Here is a 23,306-nt window from a genome sequence, read left to right as displayed (position 1 = left end):
ATAATGCCGGTCCCGACCCATTTAATGCCTGCAAAATGTGTCAGCGCGATGTGTTCGTGCTTTCTGCTCGGTGCATCGAGCCAGCCTCCTCTGCAGCTTTCAGCAGGACACTGAGCTTTTCTGGCAGCTCATGTTCCAACACCGTGTTACCCAGCAGGGGAGAAATAAAGGGAGGATGTTTAGGTTAATGTGGTTTAATAAAAGATCTGGGTTCAAGTCTGGAAAAGGCATAGTGAAGGGTTTTTATCCCAGTGTTGATCGTAGGGGATCTTTTGGTCCCCAGACTCAATGGCAGTTCTTGGATAAGAGAAAAGAATACGGAGGGGCTGGTGTTGGTTCCTAGTTCAGCTGCTAGGGACCAAATCATCACGCCTGGGAGCTTTACATCCATTAGACCCCATAGGTTGAGCTTTCCTGGTTAGATCATTTATGATGTTTTAAGACTCCACAGATTGTAGATGATAAGAAAGCACATGGCCACGACAGGTGAATTGTATTTAGGCAGAGAGCCACCAGGTGCTCTCTGCATGGGTTTCTGCTGCCCAATTCTGTGCCCAATTTGGGTAGGCTAACTTAGCTCAGCCTGCAATGGCGGGCAGCAGCCGGGCAGCATTGGGCACCGTTAGCAACGTGATGCACATTGCAAGGCTCCTTGCTCATTCATTTGTTCCTAGCTCCAAGTGCTGGCTGCACGTAGCACCTTTTGGCATTTGCTGGTGCGAAGCGGTGGCAGCGTGTGGTCACTCCAGCTCTGGGTGCCCCATGCATTGGGATGCTCAGTGCTGCACCAGGGGGGTGGGTGCAGGGAATGGCTCGGAAAAAGGCTGGAACAAAGAGGCTGAAAACACAACCTTACAGCTGAGCTTAAGAGAAAAATCACTGAAGTTCCCAACGCTGTGCAGGAAGGCAGTGGCGCATCGGGGAGCTTGCCTGGGGTTTTGTCACCCCGGCGCTGTGGGCTGCGGATCACCTTTCCTATTCATGGCTCACAGCTGTGAGCAGGATGGTAAAGAACACAGGGCTTTGTTCCTGCAGGGCTGGGAGGCCGCATCCTTGGTTTGTCCATGGGAGGAACTGGGCGTTGTGCTGGTGATGCTGGTGATGCTGGGGGAGCGACGCGGCTCCGTTCCGGACACACCGATGGAAGCGTCCCAGTAGCTCTGCTCTGAAATTACAGTAATAACTCTAAAATTATAGGAGTCAGAAGCCAACGTAGCTCTGCTCCACACTGTCAGCAGCAAACCCAAGCCCATTAATTTCCCCCTCAGTGTTTGTTTGAGAAATCATCCCCCGTCGGCTGCCGCTGCTGAACTTGTCTCCTCCCGCATTCCTCGCCGCGCGGGGTCCTGTCCCCGCAGGAGATAAGATACAGGCGGCATTCAGGGAGGTGTCAGCGCGCTGCTTTATGACACACGATGAGTGATAACGCCGCGCAGAGGTGCTGATGTGGCCACATCAGTTAATGAGGTCATTGCCCAAGTTGCAGCCCTGCTGATAACCTGCAAATCCAAACAATGCGCAGATAGCGGCGGGCTGCGCAGAAGCGCAGTGCCCGTGTTTGCCTGCTGCCCGTTGCGCCCCAGCACCCAATGGGAGCGGTGAGGGTGCATCCAAGCAGTGCATCCCACTCCATGCACCCAGAGGAGGGGGCAGCGCCTCTGCCCAGCTCACAGACCACGTGTTCTCAAAGCGAGAATCCCCTCCTCACTTAAAAACAAAACCAAATACGCCTGGAATTTGGAGATCTCTTACGATGTGCTGCTGTTCCCTGATTTTCCTTGGTAAATAAGGCAGGAGCTGGCAGCCCCGTCCCGCTGGCAGTGAACTTTCTGTCCTTCCCTTCTTAGCAGCTCAGCTCTAATTTACTTAATCACAGGAGCAAACTTTCAAAGTGCTCCGCGCCTCCTCTTTTGTTTCTAAGGTTCAGATGTATTTTTAGCGCTTGTTACTGAACTGGGTCTGTGCGCTGGAGAAGAATTAATTCCTGTTTGGGGTTCGTTGATATGCAGACATCCAAAAAAAAAAGAGGATTTGGAGACTTTGAACACCTCAGGAGCTTTGTTGCACTCCGTGTGGTGTTGGGTTCCTAATGCTGATTTGGGTTTCCATGTGAGTGCTGCACTGCTGGGGGGGGGCGGCCCCTCTGCTCAGCACTGTGCAGCTGAGCCCCTCTTTGCAGCAGGGGGAGGCAGTCGTCCCCAGCTGCTGGGTGTGCAGCAGCCCCCGGGCTGCCGAGCTCAGGAGTTGTTATCAGCTGAGCAATGCGCTATCAATGCTTCGTGTCAAAGCTGCTGCTATTGCTCCCGTCTGATGTTCTCAGTGATGCGCATTCATGAAGGCAATAGATAGGACACGTGTGTGATCTCCACTTGCTGTGGTTTTGGTTTTTAGTGGTCCGTCCCCACGCGTGGACGCAGCGTGCTGTCTCCAGATGTAACCGCAGAGTCGTGCTCAGTTCTTGCAATTAAATGCTGGCTTTGTGAAAAATCAGGCTGGAAAATCGGAGGCGGCTGGATGGAAACAGAAAGATGACAAATTCAGAGGAGTTCTGACAGTATGGTGAGCATTGGTGCCACCTGGTCTGCTTTAGGCTTTATCTCACCTCTGATTTTTGCCGATATTGCTTAAGTACCTCTCACCTTCAGCTCTTCGGTGCCCTCCTGGTCATGCTCCTGTCCTGCCTTGGCTCTGTGAAGAGCTCCCACTTCTCCCCCTCGCTGGGATGTGGGTCTGTGAGCCCCTCCGTGGCCATGCCTGCATCCCCATCTGCCTCGCGCTTCCTCCCGCCGCAGGCCCAGCCTCTGTGATTAAGTCTGCAGCTCTCCTGCTGTTTTTAATAGGCCCGCAGACCCGGCCATCTGATGAGAACCAAACTGCACAGCGTGCTCCTGAATACTTTCGCTGGAATCTCCTAATGCAGGGTATTAATCATGGCTGTCAAGCCGTTTGGGCCCTAAATATGTCCCCCCCATACGCAGCCGTCCCAAGGGGGAGCGCGGCCGCGCTGGAGCCACGCGTTGGGCGTCCCCAATGAGAGCAGCGACCCCAGCAAAGGGCTGAGAGAAGTTTGGGAAATAAAGCGTCAGGAGTTAAGGGAAACAGAAAGCTGCGGCTTCCTCTTTGCCCACGTGTCTTCCTAGGAAAGAGTTGGCTTGGGTGTGTATTGAAAGCACCTCCCTCGGTGACGATGGGCGCTTGGGTCGTCTTCGGCACCGAGTGCTGAGCCGGGCGCTGTCAGTGCATCTCTTGGATGCCATCCTGGGGCTTCGTGGCCAAGTGCAGGAGGTAAGGCTGCTTCTCTTAGCCATGGGTTGGTGTGTGTGTGTGTGTTTGAGGCTGTGGCTGTTCTCAGCATCTCTAGGAATGCAGCCCCTTAATCTCATAATGTACTTCTTTTTTTTCCTTTCCCCAAAATGGCTGTTTCTAATTCTCCGCTTTATTCTTTGGAGTTGGTAATAAAAGTTAATCGAGTGTAAAACAAAAGTTACATGAGGTGAGTGGTAAAGTTTTACAATTGCTGGTGCTGCTCTCCCAGCAGTGCTGTGCTCAGCACTGCGCCCAGCGTGGGCTGACGGATGGGTCTTCATCTGCCCTTGGTCTGCGCCCACTGTAAGGGTCTGTAGAACCACTGGGAATGTTGGCTCCTTTTACATGCATTGCTGGCTGTGTTCCTTCATTGGATGGCTCCTGTGGCCGTGTGGTCGCCAGCAGTGCCATTGATACGCTTCAGGCTGATGTTACCCTCTTCTTTTTTCCGCTCTGTTGCATCTTTGATAAATACGGCTTCAAACAGTGGGGCGGTGGCACTTCTGGAGATCATGCAATCATAGAGTGGTTTGAGCTGGAAAGGACCCCCGAAGGCCACCTGTCCCCCTCCTGCAGTGCACGGGGACACCCACAGCTCCACCAGTGCTCAGAGCCCTGCAGCCTGACCTTGGCTGTGCCCAGGGATGGGGCACCACCGCCTCTCTGTGCAACCCGTGCCAGTGCCTCACTGCCTGACTGTAAAAGACTGCTTCCTTATTTCAGTCTGCATCTCCTCTGCCCAATCCCAGAGCTCTCCCCAAGCAAACCCACATGGCTCACTCATACGAGGCGCTCCCCGGGCCAGGTGGGGTTTCTCAGTGCTGTGTTTGTGCCATTGCACCAGCACTCACTGCAGAGGTTTTGGCCTTACAAAGGGAATTAGATGTGATTCGGACGATTTTCACCTTACTTCTCTCCTCTGCAAACCTGTGACGGCAGCGCGGTGATGACGCCAAGGGAGCAGAGAGGATATCGTGCATCCAAACCAACGCAGCCATTAGAAGGCAGAGCAGGATTATTTTCCAGGGTCAAAAGATGGGCGGCACAGCCCCCACCCACCCCTGGCTGCAGGGTGGGCTCCCCCCACCCCGACGTCCCCTCCCCGCAGCTCCCATCCACGTGCTGCAGCCCTGTGCCTCTTTAGCAGCTCCGTATTGATCCTGCCTGCCCTCCGAGGAGGACAGCGTGTATTAAATGCCATTTATTCCTCCTGTATCTGTGCGAGGGAAGTGTGTTTCCATAACCGTGTTATTAGTTTTGTCCAGCCTACAGGAAAAAGTGATACTGTAGCTGGCATCCTAGTGTTAGGTCATATTAAAACCATCTGTAACAAATCTTTATTTGCAGTTACTTTCGAGTTCGGATTTCAGCTTCTACTCCACCTGTCATCAGTGTTTATCCTCATAGACTTTCACAGCTTCTTTTATTCTGGTTCTTTTCTTTTCTTTTTTTTTTTTCTCTTCCCTTCTGAGAGACCTTTTCAGGATTTTTTGGCAACCTTGAGCTTACTTTGCTTACCAAAACTTCTCTCCCTTTGATTTGGAGAAGTCATAGGCGTAACACATCCAGAGTGTTTGTAGGAGTATTTTTTAGTGTCGCTTCCAAGAACAGCACCGTTCGTGGCTGTGATTTCGGCGTAGGCTTTGGCACAGGAAAATAGGATGGTTGGGGCTGTTGTCTGAGAGCCGTCCCAGCAGCAGTGGGGTTTGCTGGGAGGAGGGTGGGTGTTGTGCCCCATTGGGATGGCTGTGTGGTGGGGTTGCAATGGGGCTGTGTTAGGTAAGAGTATGGCTGGCTGGCTTCATTAGGTAAGAGTTTGGCTGGTTGGCTTCATGGTTGGCTAATGAAAGGCATGGCAAGTCAATTAAGCATGCATCATGCATGTAACATGCTACCACGTTAGCACTCATCAAGAAAAAGACTTCACCCCCTTGAGCTTTTGGGGATTGGGCTCACGTGCTGAAAGAGAGAGGTTTTAAAACCTTTGGGTTTGTTTGTTTTTTTTCCTAGTTTATGTTTTTTAATCAACACTTTGTTAATGGTGAAACACTTTGTAGTATCATAGAATAACCCAAGTGGGAAAGAACCCATGGTCGTTGTGCATGGTTGGCATGGCAGTGCCTCATCCTCAGCCCAGAGGAAATGCGTTTGTTGGACTTGCCATTTAATAGGAGCAGAAGGGAGCAGAAAGCCCATTTGGTGCAGAGATGGACATTCCCAGTGCTGCTGCTGTGCTCCGTGGTCAGACATGGCGAGGTGGTATTGGGGACCTTGGAGCACCCCCTGTCACCTCTGCGTTGCGTTGGCTTTCTTTTGGCTCTCTTGTAAGTGCATGTGCGTACACACGGTGCGTCTGAGCGTGTCTCCGGGGTTTGTTCCCTTGGCTAACGGCTCTGTCTGGGGAGCAGAGGGAGCTGCTGCTGCTGGGCAGAAACGAGCCGCACCTTCAGCACGCGGCCGGGCGCATTGTGGATGCTGTTAATCCCTTTGACCTTGTGGCGGAGAAGGAGGGAAGTGAAGACATGGTGACAAACACCAGCCCTTTAATGCCAGGTTTGTTACCGCTCCGAGTGCCCTAAGGGTTAATGTAACAGTTTTAAGTCCTTCAATCACACCCACCCCCACCTACAGAACACTTCCAAATAATCCCTTTATAATAGACCCTTTTCCACAGATTGTATCTAACCCGTGCATTAATGGGGCCCGTCGGTGTCAAGCATTTCAACAAACATGGCCAGCAGGCTGCTGGGAGCCCCTCTTCCCCGCTCCGCAGTAATGATCTTTGCCCCTCTGACTTGGCTCCCCTGCTGCAGGGACAAAATTAAACCGCGGATGGCAAAATAGTTATTTGCTGCCCGGGCAATTACGTGCTTCCAACCTCTGCATCGCGGAAGGCCAGATGGACTTTATGGAAACCAGACCCAGGGCCGCAGTTTTAATTATCATAGTCCTGTCAGAAATGAGTGAAATTCGGAATGACCGCATGAAACGAACCCAAAGCCTTGCACATGGATTTTTTCCTCAATAAAATTTTATGGCTTCTTAAAGAAACAGCATTCATATATTTTACGAGGCCTAATCATTCACTAATGCCTATATTAGTGCACCTGTGGCACTCGGCCCCGGCTCTGGTCTTGGTGTGTTATTGCAGCCCCATGTTGGGGCACAGCACACGCTGCGGGCTGCGTGGGCTCCTGCTCGTTAGCCAGCAGTCATAATAGGGCATAGAGATTTATGGGCATTTATCTGCTGAAAATTCCGCTCCATCGTGTGAGTGAGGCTTGGAAATGAAATGGCCCTCCCCAGTGCAGGCATGTTCAGAATTCACCGCGGGGCAGAGCGGCTTGGATGCGTTGCGTTCCCGTGCTAATTGCATAGAGGAAGAATTTCCCTTGGATGCTTTCCCCTTCAACGAGCAGCACTTGCTGGAGGAATACCTGGGTGCAGTGCAGCACCTGGGAATTCTCCCCCATCGTAGTGGCTCTGGTCCCTGGGAAGAATGATAGAATGGTTTGGTTGGAAGGGACCTTTAAGATCATCCGGTTCCAACCCTCTGCTCCAGGCAGGGCTGCCTCCCTCTAGGCCAGGTTGCTCACAGCCCCATCCATCCACTGAGTGCTTCCAGGGAGGGGGCATCCCCAGCCTCTCTTGCCCTGCAGTACACGGGGCTTGTTGCAGTCAGTGCTGCTCACTGTAGGCAGGGATGCAGTGTGGGCTTTGGGTTTCCATCAGCAAGGATGAGCAGGCTGACAGCACAGGGAAGGTGGCACCGAGGAAGGCACCCAGTCTGGTCGTTAAAGGCCAATTAGCTAATGAGGCTGCTCCAGCAGTGCTGACAGCCGCGGGCCGTGCTGGGTGTGCTCGCACAGCACTGCTGGAACACACTCAGCTCTCTCCCTATCCTTTCTCATTACTTCATGCTCTTGGCAGCTGCTCACAGGCTGGATGGGCTCAGCCAAAGTCAGACCTGGTGCAGAAACATGGAAAAGACGATGGAGCGTCTCCAAGTGCACGTGGTGGGGCTGTGGGGCCGGGTGGCCCTCGTGATGTGGGTCGGTTCCGGGGTGTGTGTGGGTACTGCTCAGCCATCAGACTAGGAAAGGACTTCTGTCCTTTCTGACAGCATCAGCACAAATGCATCTCTGCCGGAGTCATTGCTGCAGATGGGCAGCAGGGTGCGAAGCATGTGTGCCCTGCCCTCGTCGGAGGCTCTGCTGCTGTGCAGCTCTTCCAAAACCATTAATAGCCCCAATTAACGTGTCACGTGGCTGATGGGCGTTCGGCTTTAATTTGGTCTGATTGAATTTATGTTCATCCTTAGAGAACTGGAAGGGCTGCCAGATACAGAGAGAGATCATTTCTGCCGTGGAAATACCACGCTATTAGATTTTTTTAAGGCTGGAGGATTAAGTCTTAATAAAGAGTTTCAACAGCATTCTTAGAGCTTACTTAAAAAAAACCAGGAGATTTCCACATGTTTGAGGATAGCAGTCAAATTACTTTGGCTTTCTCTGAGGAGATGCCACCCAAAGCCCCCTGGTGGGATGGCCATCCTCTGTCCCAGCAGCCCCAGCTGCATGCTGATACCCATGGGTATCCATGCTGATACCTGCTGCTAGCAGGTACATGCATGGCAGTAACTGCAGGACGCAGCTCCCATGCAGGATGCAGCTCTGTGCAGGGTGCATCTCAGTGGCAGAAGCTGCCGGTGCTGCAGTGGGACGGCTGCAGGCTGCAGTGCCTCACTGTGCACCTTTTTTGGTCATGCTTTCAGTAAATACCAACTAGAAAGAAATCACACGTCTCGGCTGTATGAGGGGTGCTCAGTGCATTGGTACTCCATCAGAGCATTGCTGCTGGCTTGGTGTGGGATGGCTGCTTTGTTTGCAGAGCCCTTTAAGCAGGCGCTGCTGTTCCTGCTTTCAGCCCGCTGCGTGGCTCCAAAGGGAAGCCCCCATAGCCTTCCATTCTTTCTCTCAGTGCCAACCCGGTTCACAAGCTTGCCTAATTCACACCTTCTAAAGAGCACATGAGCTGTGTGTGATCTAAGAGGGCTCCGGGGGCTGTTTCCTCGTGCAGTGTGGCACCCCGGGGGGGGTTCCTGTGCCGGGGGAGTGCGGTGCAGCTGTGGGGTTGTGGGGGGGGTTGGCTCTGTTCTTTCTCTTTTAATATCTTTGCTCAGAATGTGTAAGGTCACGGCTTAAGCAGCAGTAATGCACGCTTTTGGCCTGTAAATTCAGGGCATTTCGAGCTAATATGTGAACAGGAATGCGCTTCCAGATGGAGATCCTTTGGGCTGCTTGGTTGCTGTTAGATGCAACGAGATGAAACGTGAGGAGGGATGGTGATGGAGGTGATGTCGCTGCTGCCGGTAAATGTTGGCCTCTGTGGCTTTGGTTTGTGGCCAACCTAAAGCGGGCTGTGCTGTGCAGGAGCTCCCCGTGGGCGGCCCGAGCTGGGGGAGCTGAGAGCCAGCTGGGGGGTGGGATGGTTCCAGTGCTGGGTGATAGGGGCAGCTCTCCCCTGTTGTGCTGGGGCAGGTCCCCAAACCTATTCGTTACATGGAAAAAACACACAGTTTGAAGCACCTCAGCTATCTGAGCTGGTTGGGTACCTGGGTAGCTGATGTTACGTTAACTCCATGTGTTGGTAATGGTCAGCACCCTCCGAGGGCTGCGGGCACGGATGGAGCTGCTGGGAGGATTGGCAGAGCCGTGGGGTGATGCTCCGTGGGGCTCTGCTCGCCCCATATCCTTCCGTGGCTGCCATAAAGCTGCACAAGGAGAGCACCTTGCGATGGGTGTTAGCACTGGGAACGGGCACGGGAAGGCCCTGCTACTTTTTTGGCCAGCGCATAAGATGTGGCAAATGGTTTTGGCACCCATTGCCTTCCATAAATCACCGGGAAGAGGCCAACGTGTTCGTGGTGTTCCACAGCTCCGTTCCCAAAACGTTGTTAAGGGAAAGCTGGAGCAACGAGCAGTGGTTTAAGGCAAGCAGCGGGAACGTTGGTGCCAGCTCAGCCAGCACAGCGCACGCCTGGGGGGAGCAGCAGGGCTGCCCTGTGGGTGAGCTGCAGAGCACCAAGGGCACCTTGGGCACCCCTGCCCCAGAGGAGCAGACATCCTACAGTCACCTGCCACTTCCAAAAAGCACTTCTTTACTTTTTAATTAGATCCAGGCTTCTCTTAATTTCCCGTTTATTCTTATCTGTTAAGCCTCGAGAACGTCATTAATTAATTGGTTTATAAAAACAAGGCGAAATGAAGCCTAATACCCCAGCGTGCTGCATTGAGCTCTTTCTGCAGGGAGGAAAACTTCAAAGTTTCTGTGTGTATATATTACAAAGAACTGGAAATCCCTTCCTTGACTTGTGTGTACAATATCTGAGGCAGCCCCGAGCTTCGACTCCAGCATCATTTCTTTACAGTTTACTGTTTAATTGAAATCAGCGTGCTATGAATGACGTTACCAGTGAGAAACGAGCTTTTGTTGAATGCTCAACGTTTGCCATCGTCTCAAAGTCTTCTCCTGCTTTTAATGGTTCACCCGGAGGTTCCCTGCGTGGGATCGGGCGTTCCTTTCTCCCTGCCCTCATTGCTGGGGACCCAAAGCCAACAGAGCTCCATCCGTGCCCATGGGTGCTGCCCTGGTTTGTCTGCCACGGTCCTCATTCACTCTCTGTCACATCACCAGGAAGCCGGGTTCATTGCAGGCAGGGTGCTGGATGGTTGAGTTTGGGCTCTGTGTCCACACATTGGCAGAGGTGTTTCCTTGGATGGAGTCTTTTTCTCTTCGTTCTGCACCAAGAATGGACTTTCTGTTTCAGTTACTTCTGACAGTCATACATGGCAGCCAATCCCCCCCCCCCTCCCCTTTATTTAAAAGAAACACAAAAAAGCTTCATGGCAAAGAGTTTATTGCTCCAAATCAGCTCGTGGGTCATTAAAGCGAAAAGGGGGAAAAAAATAAATTAAAAAAAAGGAAAAAAAAAAAAATCTCCCTCGAACTCCTGCCAACTAAAATGGGAGCATCGGCCAAACTGTCAAAGGCAGATCCTGCGACGATGGGATGAGAAGGTTTATTACACTTCCAGCTCCTGGGGAGGGATGTGACAGCCCCACGATGCCGGGGCACTGATGGCAGAGCTGCGGGCTCTTCGTTTCTTTGCACACATTGGGAACCCATTAAGCAAACTGACGACAGATCCCTCGGCACTGCAGCCCCGCAGCACCCCTCCGCATGGGCCGGCTCTGGTGTTCTGCCCATTGGAACGTGGAAGAAACAACCCGACGGAGAGCCCACAAATGAGAGAAGCAGGAAACCTCAAACGACGTGCAAAACAAATCCAAGAGGATTTTTTCCATCACTTTTGCCGTGGAGCTCAGCCTTTCTGATCTCAGTACGCTGCGAAGCCCTTTGGGTTCCAACCCCCGGTGCTGTGTGGCTGAAAGCAGATGAGGCTGCTGAGCTCTGGGATGTGGCTCAGAGGTGGGTCTGACCCACAGGCACAGCTCCGGGTCCGGGTCCAGCATTTATGGATGCGTCCTCTGCAGCAGAGGGAGGGGATGAGCTGAGTTTGGTGATGGGGATGGGAGGTGATGGAAGCACTCCTGCAGTGATGGACATTCCTGGGATGGCTGCTTAACAGCAGCATTGCCTGCAATAATCCATGCACTCCCCCGCCCTGCTCCACGGTCCTGCTGTTCTCAAAGGTGTGGAACTGAAAACAAGGCAAGCACGGCACTGAGGGGCAGCACGTGCAGAGTGCCATCCAGGGACACTGCTGGGCCGTGGTTTGTGAGGCTGCTCTATTTGTGGAGCACACTGAGGGTGTGTGAAAAACAGGGCCTTAAGTTCTCAGGGTTCACACAGACTCATTTGTTTCTCGTTTTGTTGTGTGAGATTTCACACCCCCACGTTGGGTGCTAAAGCTCCTGCGGCACCGCAGGGTTTCGGGTGATTTGGGGCTCTCAGGACCCTCTGAAGCAGAGCTGTGAGCCACGTGTGGGGGCTGCAAAGCAGTGGTGACCTTCAGCTGAGTTGTGGGGTTTTCCAGTGCCACCCAAAGTGCCTGCAGTTCCAACGAGGGCACCCGTGCTGTGCAGCTCTAAAACAAAACGGGCTCTCCGTCTCACCCCGGAATGTGCCGTCCTGCTTTCCTGGGCTGACAGCTTCACTGATGGCTGCTGTGCAGATGGATGGAGCCGGGTGTTACTCACCCAAACCATCAAAAGCTATCTGCCGTGTGCCCAAACAGCCCCCTGACACCGACCACCCTGCTTTTGTGGGTGGAAACTGGTTGTTTACATCAGAGCTGCTGTCCCTTTCCGCCCAGGTGTGGCTGCCCCACACCCGTAGCCCATTTGGGGTCAGAAAGGAGCTGTGACCTCAACAGGAGCCCACGGCGTCACTCAGCCTCCGTGTTCCTGGAGGACACTGCCTTGTGGCAGGCCTTTCATTGCGGGTACAGCTGAAGGGCTGTGCTTACTGCTGGGCTCAGCTCCGGGTTATGTTTGGTGGCACTTCTCAATGACCTGGCACTCATTCGCATGAGAAAATTCCTCTGTTCCCTTCTTTCTCCTTTTCTTTTGCTTGAGGCTCACAAGCTCAGGAACGTATCTTGTTCCAAGTCACATGTCTTTATTAATTTTATATACCATCCAGCTTTCTCTATTCTATTTCTTGTTGGGAATCTCGCATTGCAAATAATTCTCCTTCCTTTCCTCCTCCTGCAGCTGCCATTCCATAACCGATGACCTCTGCCTTGCTTCCCACAGATTGCTGACGACCTGGGAAACGAGAAGTTCTGCATCGATGCCAACCAGAGCGGAGCTGGGACCTGGCTGAAGTACATCCGTGCAGCCTGCTCCTGTGCTGAGCAGAACCTCGCCGTGTGCCACGTCAACGACCAGGTAACAGCCCCAGCACTGCTGCCTTGCAGCACGCCCTGCCCCTCGTGCACGGTGCACACAGCAGCAGCGCGGAGCGGCTGCAGCACCCATCCATGCGGCGGCGCCGCTGCGGTGCCCATAGCAGAGCTGTGTGCAGCCCCATCTTCCCAGGCTGTGGTGGGGAAGGTTGTGAGAAGTGTTAACACCTGCTGTGACACAGGTTGTGCTCACTAAGCACGTGGGAGCCACTGGTGGTATTTCAGTGCCTTCAGAAGTGCAGCAAGGTGATGCTACGAGCTGTTGGTGGCGGGCAGATGCGACGCCAGGCTGTGAGCTCAGGTTGGGTTTGGGTGACAGAGGGGTGGGAGGGGGTCTGGGGGGTCTGCAGGGAAAACATAGACCTGATGGGCACGGGGGGAAATGCTGGTGGAGCAGGTGTGGGTGTCTGTTGGGGGTGTGGATGGACTGAATGGTTTTGATGTTGGTCCCACGGCTGCGGTGACCTTTGTTCTCTGTGCAGATGATGGGCTATTCCAGGAATTAAAGGGCCATTCTTTGTAAAGCTGTTTGAAACTCAAATCCAGCAGTGGATGTGGGACAGCGATCCAAGCTGGGAGTTTCACAAACCTCAGGTTGTCAGTCGGTCAGATATCAGCTCCTGGTTGAGACCCAACGCAGTCATGCCGTGACTACAGCTAGCAGAGAGGAGGCAGGTTTGGATGCAGGGCTGGAAATACGTACTTGTAACAAAAGCAAGACCAGCCTGCAGCTGATGGGGATGCTGTGGTGGATCCAAAGGAAGGCGGCTTGTGTGAAATGGGAGTAGTTCAGGTTTGGTTTGTAGTAGGGATGCTTAAAAAAGGCCTGACAGGAGGGGAAACGCAGCAGCTTTAATTGATTTCGACCGTCGGTGGCACGACTGCAAGGCGAAGTTAGTGATTATAATGAGATGTTTGGTGAAATGAATGTGACTCCAGCAGAATCCAGGCTTTCCCTAACAGTTAACAAGGGCTGGACTGTATCTCTCAAAAAGACCCTGCAGAAATGTGGTTCTGTCCGCTGAGCAACTTTGTTCTCAGGACGGATAGAGGGGTTAAAGATGCTGCGCAGGGCTGATGGCAGCCGTATAGTGCTGTTGTGCCGAAGGATTCTTCCCACGCAAAGCTCCCAAGTGCACCTATGGACCACGTGGACCTTTCGGGTTGTGGTTTGTATTTTGGGGCTCTGGTGTGTGCAGGGAAGGGCTGAGGTTGGGGCCGGGGCCCTTTGGGAAGCTCTTTCTCTGCCGCCCGGTGCTGTTGGTGGCCGCTGCACCTTCTCCGTGGCCTTTCCTGCCGGCTCGCATTCCTCCTCTCGCACTGCCGTAACCGCAGTCAAACCGCAGAGCACCCTTTGGGGGCGGACATCGCACCGCGCTTCTCCCAGCCGGGAGGGCTCGGAGCGCTGCGGGGCTGTGCGGGGCTGTGCGGGCGGAGCGTGCCCCCTGCTGGGACGGGACGGGACGGGACGGGACGGGACGGGACGGGACGGGCTGCGATGGGACGGACGGACGGATGGACGGACGGACGGACGGGGCGGCCGCGCTCGGAGGTTCGGCTCCGGTTCGGGCTCGGGGTGGCAGTGAGAGGTTGGGAGGTCCCAGGGAGTCCCGGAGCAGCGCTGGAGGAATGGCACGGCTATAGCGAGAGCTGGCAGGGATGTGCTCAGGGGACGCAGCAGATGGGCAGCGTGCTGCTGTCTGCGCTCGGCGGCAGTGCCAACCCTATGGGGAGCTTCTGAATGCGGTCCGGAGAAGCAGAGCTGGGCTCAGCCCGGTGCTGGGGAGCAAAGGGAGCCATAGAGCAGCGCAGTGCCTGCGGGCTGTGATGGTTTGGGGTCTTTATTCCCCGTGGGCACGGAGTGAGCTGCAGCTGGGAGCCGCTCTGGGTGAATTCTGGTTGATATCCCAGAAAAGAATGTTGTGTGGTGCTGTTGGAGGGAGTGCAAAGAGAGCCTTGCAGTTAATGCCTCGTGTCGACTGGATTCTTGCAGTGCTGTGTAGCAGAGGGAGGGGTGCTGTGGGCTCTGAGAGTTTGGCAAACTCCTGTGGAGAGCACAGAGCCCTGGGATGCGTGGGGCCACGGCACAAACTCCCACCTCCTATTGCTGTGCTTGCTGGTTTCCTTCCTCATCGAAACCATTCCTCGCAGCTCACACACGCACTGAGATGGGGCACAGAGCTTTGGGGGGTGGGGGGAGGGGGGTCTGAGCTCTGTGTGCTCTGAAAACAGATCCCACCACTGGTGGGGATGGGATGCTCAGTGGGCTGGTTTGTGTGCTGGTGTTGAGTTGGGTTCCAGGTGGGAACAGCCCACAAGAGAAGGGTGTGAGGGTGATGCTCAGTGATCACGAGGCCCATTTGGGCTCAGAGAAGCGGAGACTTAAGTGCTTCAGTTCCATCAGGTTAATCATCCCTTTGCTGTAACGAATACACAGAGCGCAGAGGAGGTAGGAGAAACAATGGGAAGATTTTTGTGTAATTTGAATGAGAGAGGCTGTTACTGTAAATACTACTTTGTGGTCCAAACTGCATGAAACTTGACGTGCACGGAGTAAAATAAAGGCAGGAGAAAGAGCTCTTAGTAGCAATTATGCAAATCAAGTGACAGCCTCCCCTGTTAGCTGGAATAATTTTGAGTTATTGGTTAAAAATGTAAAGCGCACATCTTTGCATATTTAACATGCCTCTCAATTTCTGTTTCTGCTTTCCAGATCTATTATAAGGTTATTAAGGAAATCGAGCCGGGAGAAGAGCTCTTGGTGTGTGCCAAGGAGGGCAGCTATTCCCTGGGGAACATGGCACCCAGCATGGAAGGTAAGGCCGTGTGCTGCACCCTCAGCCCTGTGCGAGAGCCTCCATCCATGCCCAGCTGGCATTACACCTTCAGCAGCTGCTTGTTTTTCTGCTTATTTGCACTCCTTGCTGATGCAGGTAGTTGTGTTGGTCAAGGCTGGGTTGGGTGGGGGCAACCTGGGCTAGTGGTTGTCACCCCTTGGAGGTCCCTTCCCACGCAGGGCATCCTATGGCTCTGGGTCTCGCTGACAGCAGGGTGCAGGGCTGGGGTTGCTCGCTGAAGTTCCCCGGGCTGCCCAGCTCACACCCAACACATGGAGCACTGCTCGCTTCCTCGTGTGTTTTCCTCTGAGTGCACTGCTGCTCATTTCTGGAGCTCGGTAACCACGCTGGCCATGGAAAAGCCCTTTGTGCTCTCCACGTTAGGTGTTTCCTGGTAAGGCAGGGTCTTCGGCAAGCTCTTAGCTGGAACTGTTGCTCTATAGAGTGACTTGCAGGAATACGAGTCATCTCACCTGGCCATCCCACAGCCTGTTGATTTCCCTTTGCCCGTGTGTGATTCAGATTCGGGTTTGCAGTGCGGCGCCCACAAGCAGCGTGGATCAGCTCTCACAGTGCAGCGGTGCACGGAGGGCTCTCCAAGCAGCAGCCGCTCCCTCACCAAGAGGTCAGCTTTGGAACTGCTGTCTCAGTTTTCTCCCCACAAAGCAGTGAATCACTTTCTTGAGGTGGACACGGAGGTGGATGATTCCTGCACACCGTGATGCAGCACTGTGCCCCTTTCTGATGCCTCAGAGACGCTGGGAAGAAAACTCTGCCCCATTTTGCATTCGTTCCCAACAGGCTTTTGTGTGGACGGGCAAAAAGTGCTCCTCGTTTTCCATCTTTGCCGTCCTATGACGTTTATCTGTGTCTTCCTGTGCTTTTGCCACTGAATTGCTTTCAAACGATAACCGGCCGCCGTTAAATATTTGACTTCTTAAGACGTGTGACGTTCAGTCATGCTCCCTTCCTGCTGCCTGCACCCCCATTTCGCCTCGGAATTAACAAGAAAGCAAATGCAAAATTGTTCCACGCGAAGATAATTATCATAAAAATCTTTTATCCGAACCCCAGCCAAACACAGCAGACCCCTTATCACTGCAGGAATTTTGAGTAGGGCACTTGAACTCCTTTGAGATTCAAGTCTGGTAGATTAGCATGTAGATGCCACATAATTGTGTTCCCCTTGGTTTCTCTGAAAGCTATTAGGCACTGATTTATTTTTCTGTTGCATTCCTGCTTTGTCCTGAGTGTTGCTGATGGAACTTCAGATAGACACGTCTAACCATAGATTTGACAAACAAGACATGGAGAGCAGGCAGCAATTTTTTGTTGCTGGCTTTCTCTTTTCTTTTCACCCCCTTCTCCTCCGTAAGGCACTGAGGCAGGAACTGCTTTTGAAGGGCAGCATTTGCGTCTGCAGTGCTCACGGAAAGAGAAAGAACCCGAATGAGGACTTGGTTAGAAGGGTGATATTTCCATTTGTGATGCTGACGGGAAGGAAGAATGCTTTAATGACCCCAAAGTGTCGGAACTGAGGGTCACATTGAAAGCACAGGGCAGAGCGGGTCGGGTGAGCTCCATCCCAGCTCCTTTGTGATGGGGAGGTTTGCGGGGTGATGAGCCGGGCCAAAGCCCACAGCTTTGAGGTCTGAGCCCTATGTCTGCATCGTAGCAACCAGGATGCAGCGCTGGGCACTGATATGGCCAGCCACCCTGCAGCCATGCACTGTGGCAGTGCCAGAGGAGCGCCCGCAGGCAGTGACAGAATGTACAGCATGTGACTCTGAGGGTCTTAATCACATATATATGCGTAGGTCAGTCCTTTAAAAATACCTTTTTCCAGATCCGGATGTTCTGTGAGGAATAAAAGCATGCCTTTCCCTATTACCAAGCTCTTCTATCTGTAGCACAAGCTGTTGCACTTGCCACTGGAAGAGGAGCGGTGGTGGTGGTGCAGCCGGAGCCACGCAAAGCAGGCGGTGCTTTTTGGGCTCACTGATGTGCCACAGCTGGGTCTCCAAAATGCAGACTCAAAAAGTGGATGTTCAGGGGAGGGAGTTCGTGTGGGCTGAGCTGTGAGGAGGGGAGAGCTGTGTTTGCTGAGCGAGCTCCTGGGCAGAGCTGCCCCACAGCAGCTGCTCTGCCCATCCCACGCCCTGCCCCACTCCTTGCCCCATGGTCTGTCCGTGCCAGGCCTGCTTCCAGTCCCCAACCACGTGCAGGTGGAGTCTGAAACGCTGCTATTTAACTTCATGCGCTCCGTGCTATAGGTGAGGTGAAACACAATAACAAATCAGAAGGTGATCCTTCAATTCCTTTTTTCTTTTCTTTCTTTTTGTTGGTTTTGTTTTGTTTCCCATGAAAAGCAGTTTGCGTTATTTTAATGGCAGGTTGTGCACAGCCTCTCGCTGGTGCTAGGTGGGTCCTTACGTCCTAATTTCCAGGTTTCCTTCCCCACGGACTTAAAATGCATGAGGTGCACGTTGATGCTGTTCTACAAACTGCCCGTAAGCAGTATTTCTGTAAGGAGCAGAACGGGGCCGATGCACAGCACTGGGGCAATGCTGAGACCCATGCGGAGCACGCCAGCTGCTGGAATGAGTCGAAATGGGGGAAGGATGGGGGCATTTTTGCTCTTAGCTCTCCTTGTTGTAGCTAAAAATGCATCCTCCTGCCCAGCATCCCACCACCCCTCCACCCCACCGCCACGTTCCCTTCTGGCCCCACCTCTCAGTGAGTGCATTTCCACTCCCCCCCCTCCACCACCACCAAGCAGTGTGTCTGACCACGGGCTTTCCTCTTTGAAAGTGGAGTTCTCAGAAGAAGAAGAGAAGCCAAGGCAGTGCTGGGGAGGTGGGCAGCGGGTGGAGCTGCAGAGCCCCGCGCTGTCCCCGCTCTGTGCTGGAAAATGTACAGCTCTGCGCCGGTTGTTTGACTTGGCACCGTGGTCAGGATGCTGCCTTGTAAACTTAATAATAGCTGCCCTCTTTTTAATTTGTTTGACCTTGACTACAATAATTTATTACGTGCATTAGAACTTGGTGTGTTTTTCTTTGGGGGGGTGGGGGGGGGAATAGTGCACAGCACAACAGCGATGACTCGGGCTCCCTTTGCTTTCCTTTCCGTTTGCAATGCTCTGGTTCCCAACTCTGCTGCCCACGGAGGACAGCGGTCAGAGGGCACCGGGCACGGCATGCTCCTTCCTTTCCTTTCCTGGTGGCCCCATTGGAGGAAGAGCTCATTTGTTCTTTCCCCCGCGTGCTGCCCTGCCCGTGCCGGGCTTTCCTTGAGCGCTTAAAGCGAAACCCTTCCTCTGTCACTTGCAGCAATCCTGTTTGGTGGTTTGAGTGACCTCACGGAGTGTTGCATTTTCTTTTACGAGCACAACACCGGGTGAAATAGAATTCTGGAACGTCCTGACCCGCGGTCAGAGTGCCCTGTTGTCTGTTCCAGAGGAGCACACGTTCCGCTGCGAGGACTGCGATGAGCTCTTCCAGTCCAAGCTGGACCTGCGGCGGCACAAGAAGTACGCGTGCAGCGCGGTGAGCTCGCTCTATGACACACTGAACGACGAGATCAAGCAGGAGGGCCTCGGCGATGGGCAGGTGTTTGAGTGCAAGGACTGCGAGAGGATGTTCCCCAACAAGTACAGGTATGGGGCCCGGGGGGTCGTGCTTTGGGCACTGCCCCTGGTGTGGCAGCGAGGGGCTGGGTGGATGCTGGGTGGCTCAGGACACAGCGGGAGTGCGCCTTGCCTTCCTCCTGCCCGCCCCGATAGGGCTCATGAGCTGCCATGAGCTTTTGAGTTTTGATGCCATGAGCTGCTGGGCAGCTTTCGGTCTCCCCTGGCTCCCATAGGCTGCGGTGTTTCCCTGCCCCATCAGCAGCTGTGCCAGGGCCCTGCCTGCTCCCTGAGCTCCCCGTGAGCTTCCCACGAGGATGGTGTGGTGGTCTGCTCAGCAGCTCCGTGGCAGCTGCCCCCCTCTGACGTCCTTCTGAGGGCACAGCGCTGTGATGGGCTGCCACTGTTTGCAGCACGGATTCCATCTGACATAATTCTTGGCCCCGTGAGATCAGTGGGGATAAAGAGGCTTTGTCATACTCGGAACTCTGACGTGGTCACGAGCTCCTCCTTAATCTTGCAGAAGCAATCTGCAGTTCTTTTCCCAACACTTCCTTCTTGTTTTTGTAGTAGAACTGTGGGACAGCAAAAGAGCAAGATAAGATAGCCAGATATTCTCCACCTTTTTCTTTAATTCACAATGATTACGGAATTATTTTTTCTAAGAAAACTCTAAATAAGGATGGAGCTTCTCTGAAGGGAAGGTTCTTTGTCCTGCTGTGAGCTGAACCATCTCTCAAGTTGTGATGTGATCGAACAGACACAGCCTTAAAGCAGAGACCTTTGGGATTTCTGACTCATTTGCAGTGTGGTACCCACATGGCTCCACGGCAGGTGCCAGGTACTAAAACATATTAGGGATTTTTCTGGCTTTGCTGCTTGTTCTGAATCACTGTAGGACTGTGCATCCGGAGCCTGTACCGCCTGGGCTGGTTGTCAAGGTTTTCATTGGTTCAGAGTCAGGTGGGGTGGCTGTGGTTGTGCCCAGGAGTGGAGAACAGAACGCCAGGGGGTTTCTGTATATGAAGACAATACGAAGTTTTGGGTTGTTTTTTCCAACAAGGAAAAACAGGATCAGCAACATCAGTGCGCGCTCTGCACGCTGACGGGTTCGGCAGAGCTGGAGAGCACTTCCACGTCTATCCCTCCCCCATCAATCCGCTGTGCTGTATGTGCTGAGGAGCCCAATGCAGCCCCAAATGAATCCGATCAGCATACCTCGATGGTCTTAGAATTTCTCAGAAGTTAATACAGATCAAATCAGGAGTGCCGCTGGGGAACTGAAATTGAGCATTTAGCAGCTGACTAAATAAATAAATGTGTGGCTAATCCCAGTAGGTACTTGCCTCTAAACAGTACATTAGTTTGTCCATATTTGCTCTACACAAACTCATAAATCACAGCAAACAGGAGCATATTTTTATATATGTGCATGCAAAGCATGCGTTTCTTTGTGCACGTAAAGAATGTTGTGGTGGGAAGAGCAGCATTTATTTAGCAAGGTGAATATTGCTTCTTCAGAACGAGTGGGCTGCCAGTTGATAGGGCTGGGCCCAGCAGTGCTTTGTATCAGGACTTGGAGGTGGTTCTGGGGGTGGGCAGGTGCTGACTGCTCCCTGTGGTCCAGCAGTGATGGTGGAGCCTTCTGCATGGTTGGGTGCTGCGGATGCCTTTGGACTTGAAGGCAACGCCATCAGTCCGGGCACCAAAAGCACGTGTTGCGTCCCCTCCTGCCCTGGCTGTGGCAGGACCACGAGCCAGCAGCTGTGCCATGCAGGGGGAGGGCAGGGAGCCGTGCATTGCCTGGTGCAGCCATCCCAGCCGTGGCCCACGGCCAGCAGCCGCCTCGCTTCGCCATCGTCCTCCTGCGTGGAGGGAGGCTGCCAGTTGGCAGGAGCTGAGATCGCCGGCTTCGGTAATAAAAGACGCCTGACATTGAGAAGTGAAATGTGTTTGCACCTCATCGTGTTTCTTTGCGACATTAAATTGCTCTGTTCTGGGAAGCTGCGGGCTTCGTGCCCGCGTGGATGGCAAGGCGATAGCCTCGGCGGCGGCCGTGCATGTCTTGTCTTCCCCTGTGGGGATGCTGCAGGGATCCTGCTCACAAAGTGCTCCTTTTTCCTGTCGGGACCCCGCGGGCTCAGCCCTGGTTTTATCTTCCCTTGTGAAAAGTCACCAAACCCGGTAGCTTTTTGAGGCAGAGAGGGCATTTTCCATCTGTGAAATGAATACCGGGACTGTGTGTATGGCCGCAGCTCTCAGTGCCCCCAACGTGAGCCCGGAGCGGTGTCTCCTTTGTCGCTGTGGGTCACCGCTCCATCTGGAGCACCGCGTGGGGCAGGCTGGGCTCTGCAGGCCCCACACACACGGCCGTGTCTCTCCTCCCAAGCCTGGAGCAGCACATGGTGATCCACACCGAGGAGCGGGAGTACAAATGCGACCAGTGCCCCAAGGCCTTCAACTGGAAATCCAACCTGATCCGCCACCAGATGTCTCACGACAGCGGGAAGCGCTTTGAGTGTGAAAACTGCGTTAAGGTGCGGAGCTTCTGCTGGGGAACCGTGGGGCTGGGGGGCTATGGCTGGGGCTGGGGTTGGGGTTGGGTTTGGGGCTATGGCTGGGGGTTGGGGGGCTATGGCTGAGGGCTGGGGCTGGGGTTGGGGCTATGGCTGGGGCTGCGGGGCTATGGCTGGGGCTGGTGTTGGTGGTGTTGGGGAGCATCCCATCCCATGGATCCAGGCCCAGCATGGCCCCCAGCAGCCTCTCTTTCTGCTCCTTCCCTCTTGGTTTCCACACCCTGAAGGTGTTTTCTCTTCCAGGTGTTTACCGACCCCAGCAACCTCCAGAGGCACATCCGCTCCCAGCACGTTGGAGCACGAGCCCACGCCTGCCCGGACTGCGGCAAAACCTTTGCCACCTCATCTGGCCTCAAACAGCACAAGCACATTCACAGCACTGTCAAACCTTTCATATGTAAGTTGTCATGGCCATCACGGAGCCCCGGCTCCTGCTGTAATTGCACGTATCCTGCGGGGCCCCCCAGTCCTCCCCGTCCCTCTGTCAGCAGCTGCTGTAATTTTATAGGTCAGAGCACGAGATGAACTTATTTCATTCTTTTTTTTTTTTTGCATGCTCCCTGTTTTTTCAGTAAACATTCATGGCAGTTTTTGACTTTCTTGACAAGTTAAAAGCTGAGTCTCTCAGCAGTCCCAGCGATGCCATTTTCTCATCTCTTTTCTTTCTCCCTCTCCTTTTTTTTTTCCCCCGTAATAATTTGGAATGTTCGTGTTGGTGACATAAGTAAACACCTGGCACAGCTGCCCGGAGTGCTTCCTTGGGCCCTCCAACCCGCAGTACAGATTTCAGGGTAACATCAGAGATGAGGTTTTTAAGAGCTTTATTTTTCCTCCTTTATTTACTGTGTGCTCCATCTACATCATGCTTGGAAAGCAAGTAAATAGCAGATTAACTGTCCTTAGTGCTCACCGTAAAGGGGTATTTCTGAAGAAGGGTTTTCCCCCGAGGGCTGTTTGTCTCCTTTCTTGTCACTTTGGGGCTGTATATTTTTTTAATTGGCACAGCACCTATGGGACTTTGATATCTGTGTGGGTTGTGTCACAACAAAGCCGTGCAAACTTTAGGGACTGCTTCCTGACACTCTTCAAAAAGTGCCATTAAAGCACAGAGCGGGGTCTGGGTTTGATTCCAGGCTTTGATGTTACGGTAGGGAAGCCACTGAACCCACTTCTGCCTTTTTCCCTGTTGGTATAATGGGAACAGTATGCAGGGGTATCCTGGGAGGCTCGTTTCATTAGCGTGCTCTGAGATAATCAGATGGGTGTCAGCAGAGGAAGAAAAAACGCTCTTATTGCTCATTTTGATGCAATCTTTCATTTGATGACGGGCACATGAAAGAGACAATTTGGGCCTCGTCGTATCGCCGCAGCGAGATGAATGATTTCTCCTCATAATCTCCTCACTCTCACCTCATAAGAATTAGGGAGTTGTCAGTCCAAATCAGTGTGTAGAGCAACGGAGGCCAACTCTGCCTGGTTCAGATGTACCAGGTGGAGCCACATGCGTTAATATGGAATCCATTAGCAACTTGAGGGGAGCTGTGAGGCAGGCTTCCCTGGAAAGGCTTTTTCTTCTTGTTCAGTGGAACTTGGGGTGGTTTTTGTTGGGCTCCCCCCCCGCTATTGTGCCTGGTTTAGAATATATATATCAGGAGGCTGTAGCAAGTCTTCCTGGCGAGGCAAATGGAAGAGCCCAGTTCTCTTGGAAAACATTGCTTTTGTTATCTTCTGTTTTCGCACCATTTTTTGCTGCGTGGATACAGCATAACATCTTTTCTTTTTCTTGTCCTATTGTGAATGCACACACCAAAAAATAGCACAAACACAGCAGTGAGCCAGTGCAAACTGACAGAAAGTGTGCTTGCTTGTGATACCATCTGCTGGAGCAGATTAACAAGTTATTATCAACTGGAGTGTGTGCGTGTTGCAAGCCACGATACAGCATCCCTTGGCACGACACAGCATCCCTTGGCACAACACAGCATCCCTTGGCACATGGCAAGAGGAGACAGTTAAAATTAGGGGTAATT

The 23,306-nt window shown here is 53.2% G+C and overlaps 1 protein-coding gene across 4 annotated transcripts in view; it reads left to right on the top strand.

The window, feature by feature from the left end:
• The window catches only part of PRDM16 (PR/SET domain 16), a 398,575-nt gene that overhangs the window by 353,079 nt on the left and 22,190 nt on the right, over positions 1-23,306 (top strand). For all 4 annotated transcript variants that reach the window (XM_025142614.3, XM_004947378.5, XM_040651288.2 and 1 more), the window contains 5 exons: positions 12,087-12,221; positions 14,952-15,054; positions 18,532-18,730; positions 21,090-21,237; positions 21,520-21,673. In XM_025142614.3, coding sequence (XP_024998382.1) covers positions 12,087-12,221; positions 14,952-15,054; positions 18,532-18,730; positions 21,090-21,237; positions 21,520-21,673 — 739 coding nt within the window. The remainder of the gene's footprint in view (positions 1-12,086; positions 12,222-14,951; positions 15,055-18,531; positions 18,731-21,089; positions 21,238-21,519; positions 21,674-23,306) is intronic.

Source organism: Gallus gallus, chromosome 21, assembly GCF_016699485.2.
Source record: "Gallus gallus isolate bGalGal1 chromosome 21, bGalGal1.mat.broiler.GRCg7b, whole genome shotgun sequence".
Taxonomy (NCBI): Eukaryota; Metazoa; Chordata; class Aves; order Galliformes; family Phasianidae; genus Gallus; species Gallus gallus.
The sequence above is the reverse complement of the archived record's forward strand: the minus strand, read 5'-3'. Positions and strand labels throughout refer to the sequence as shown.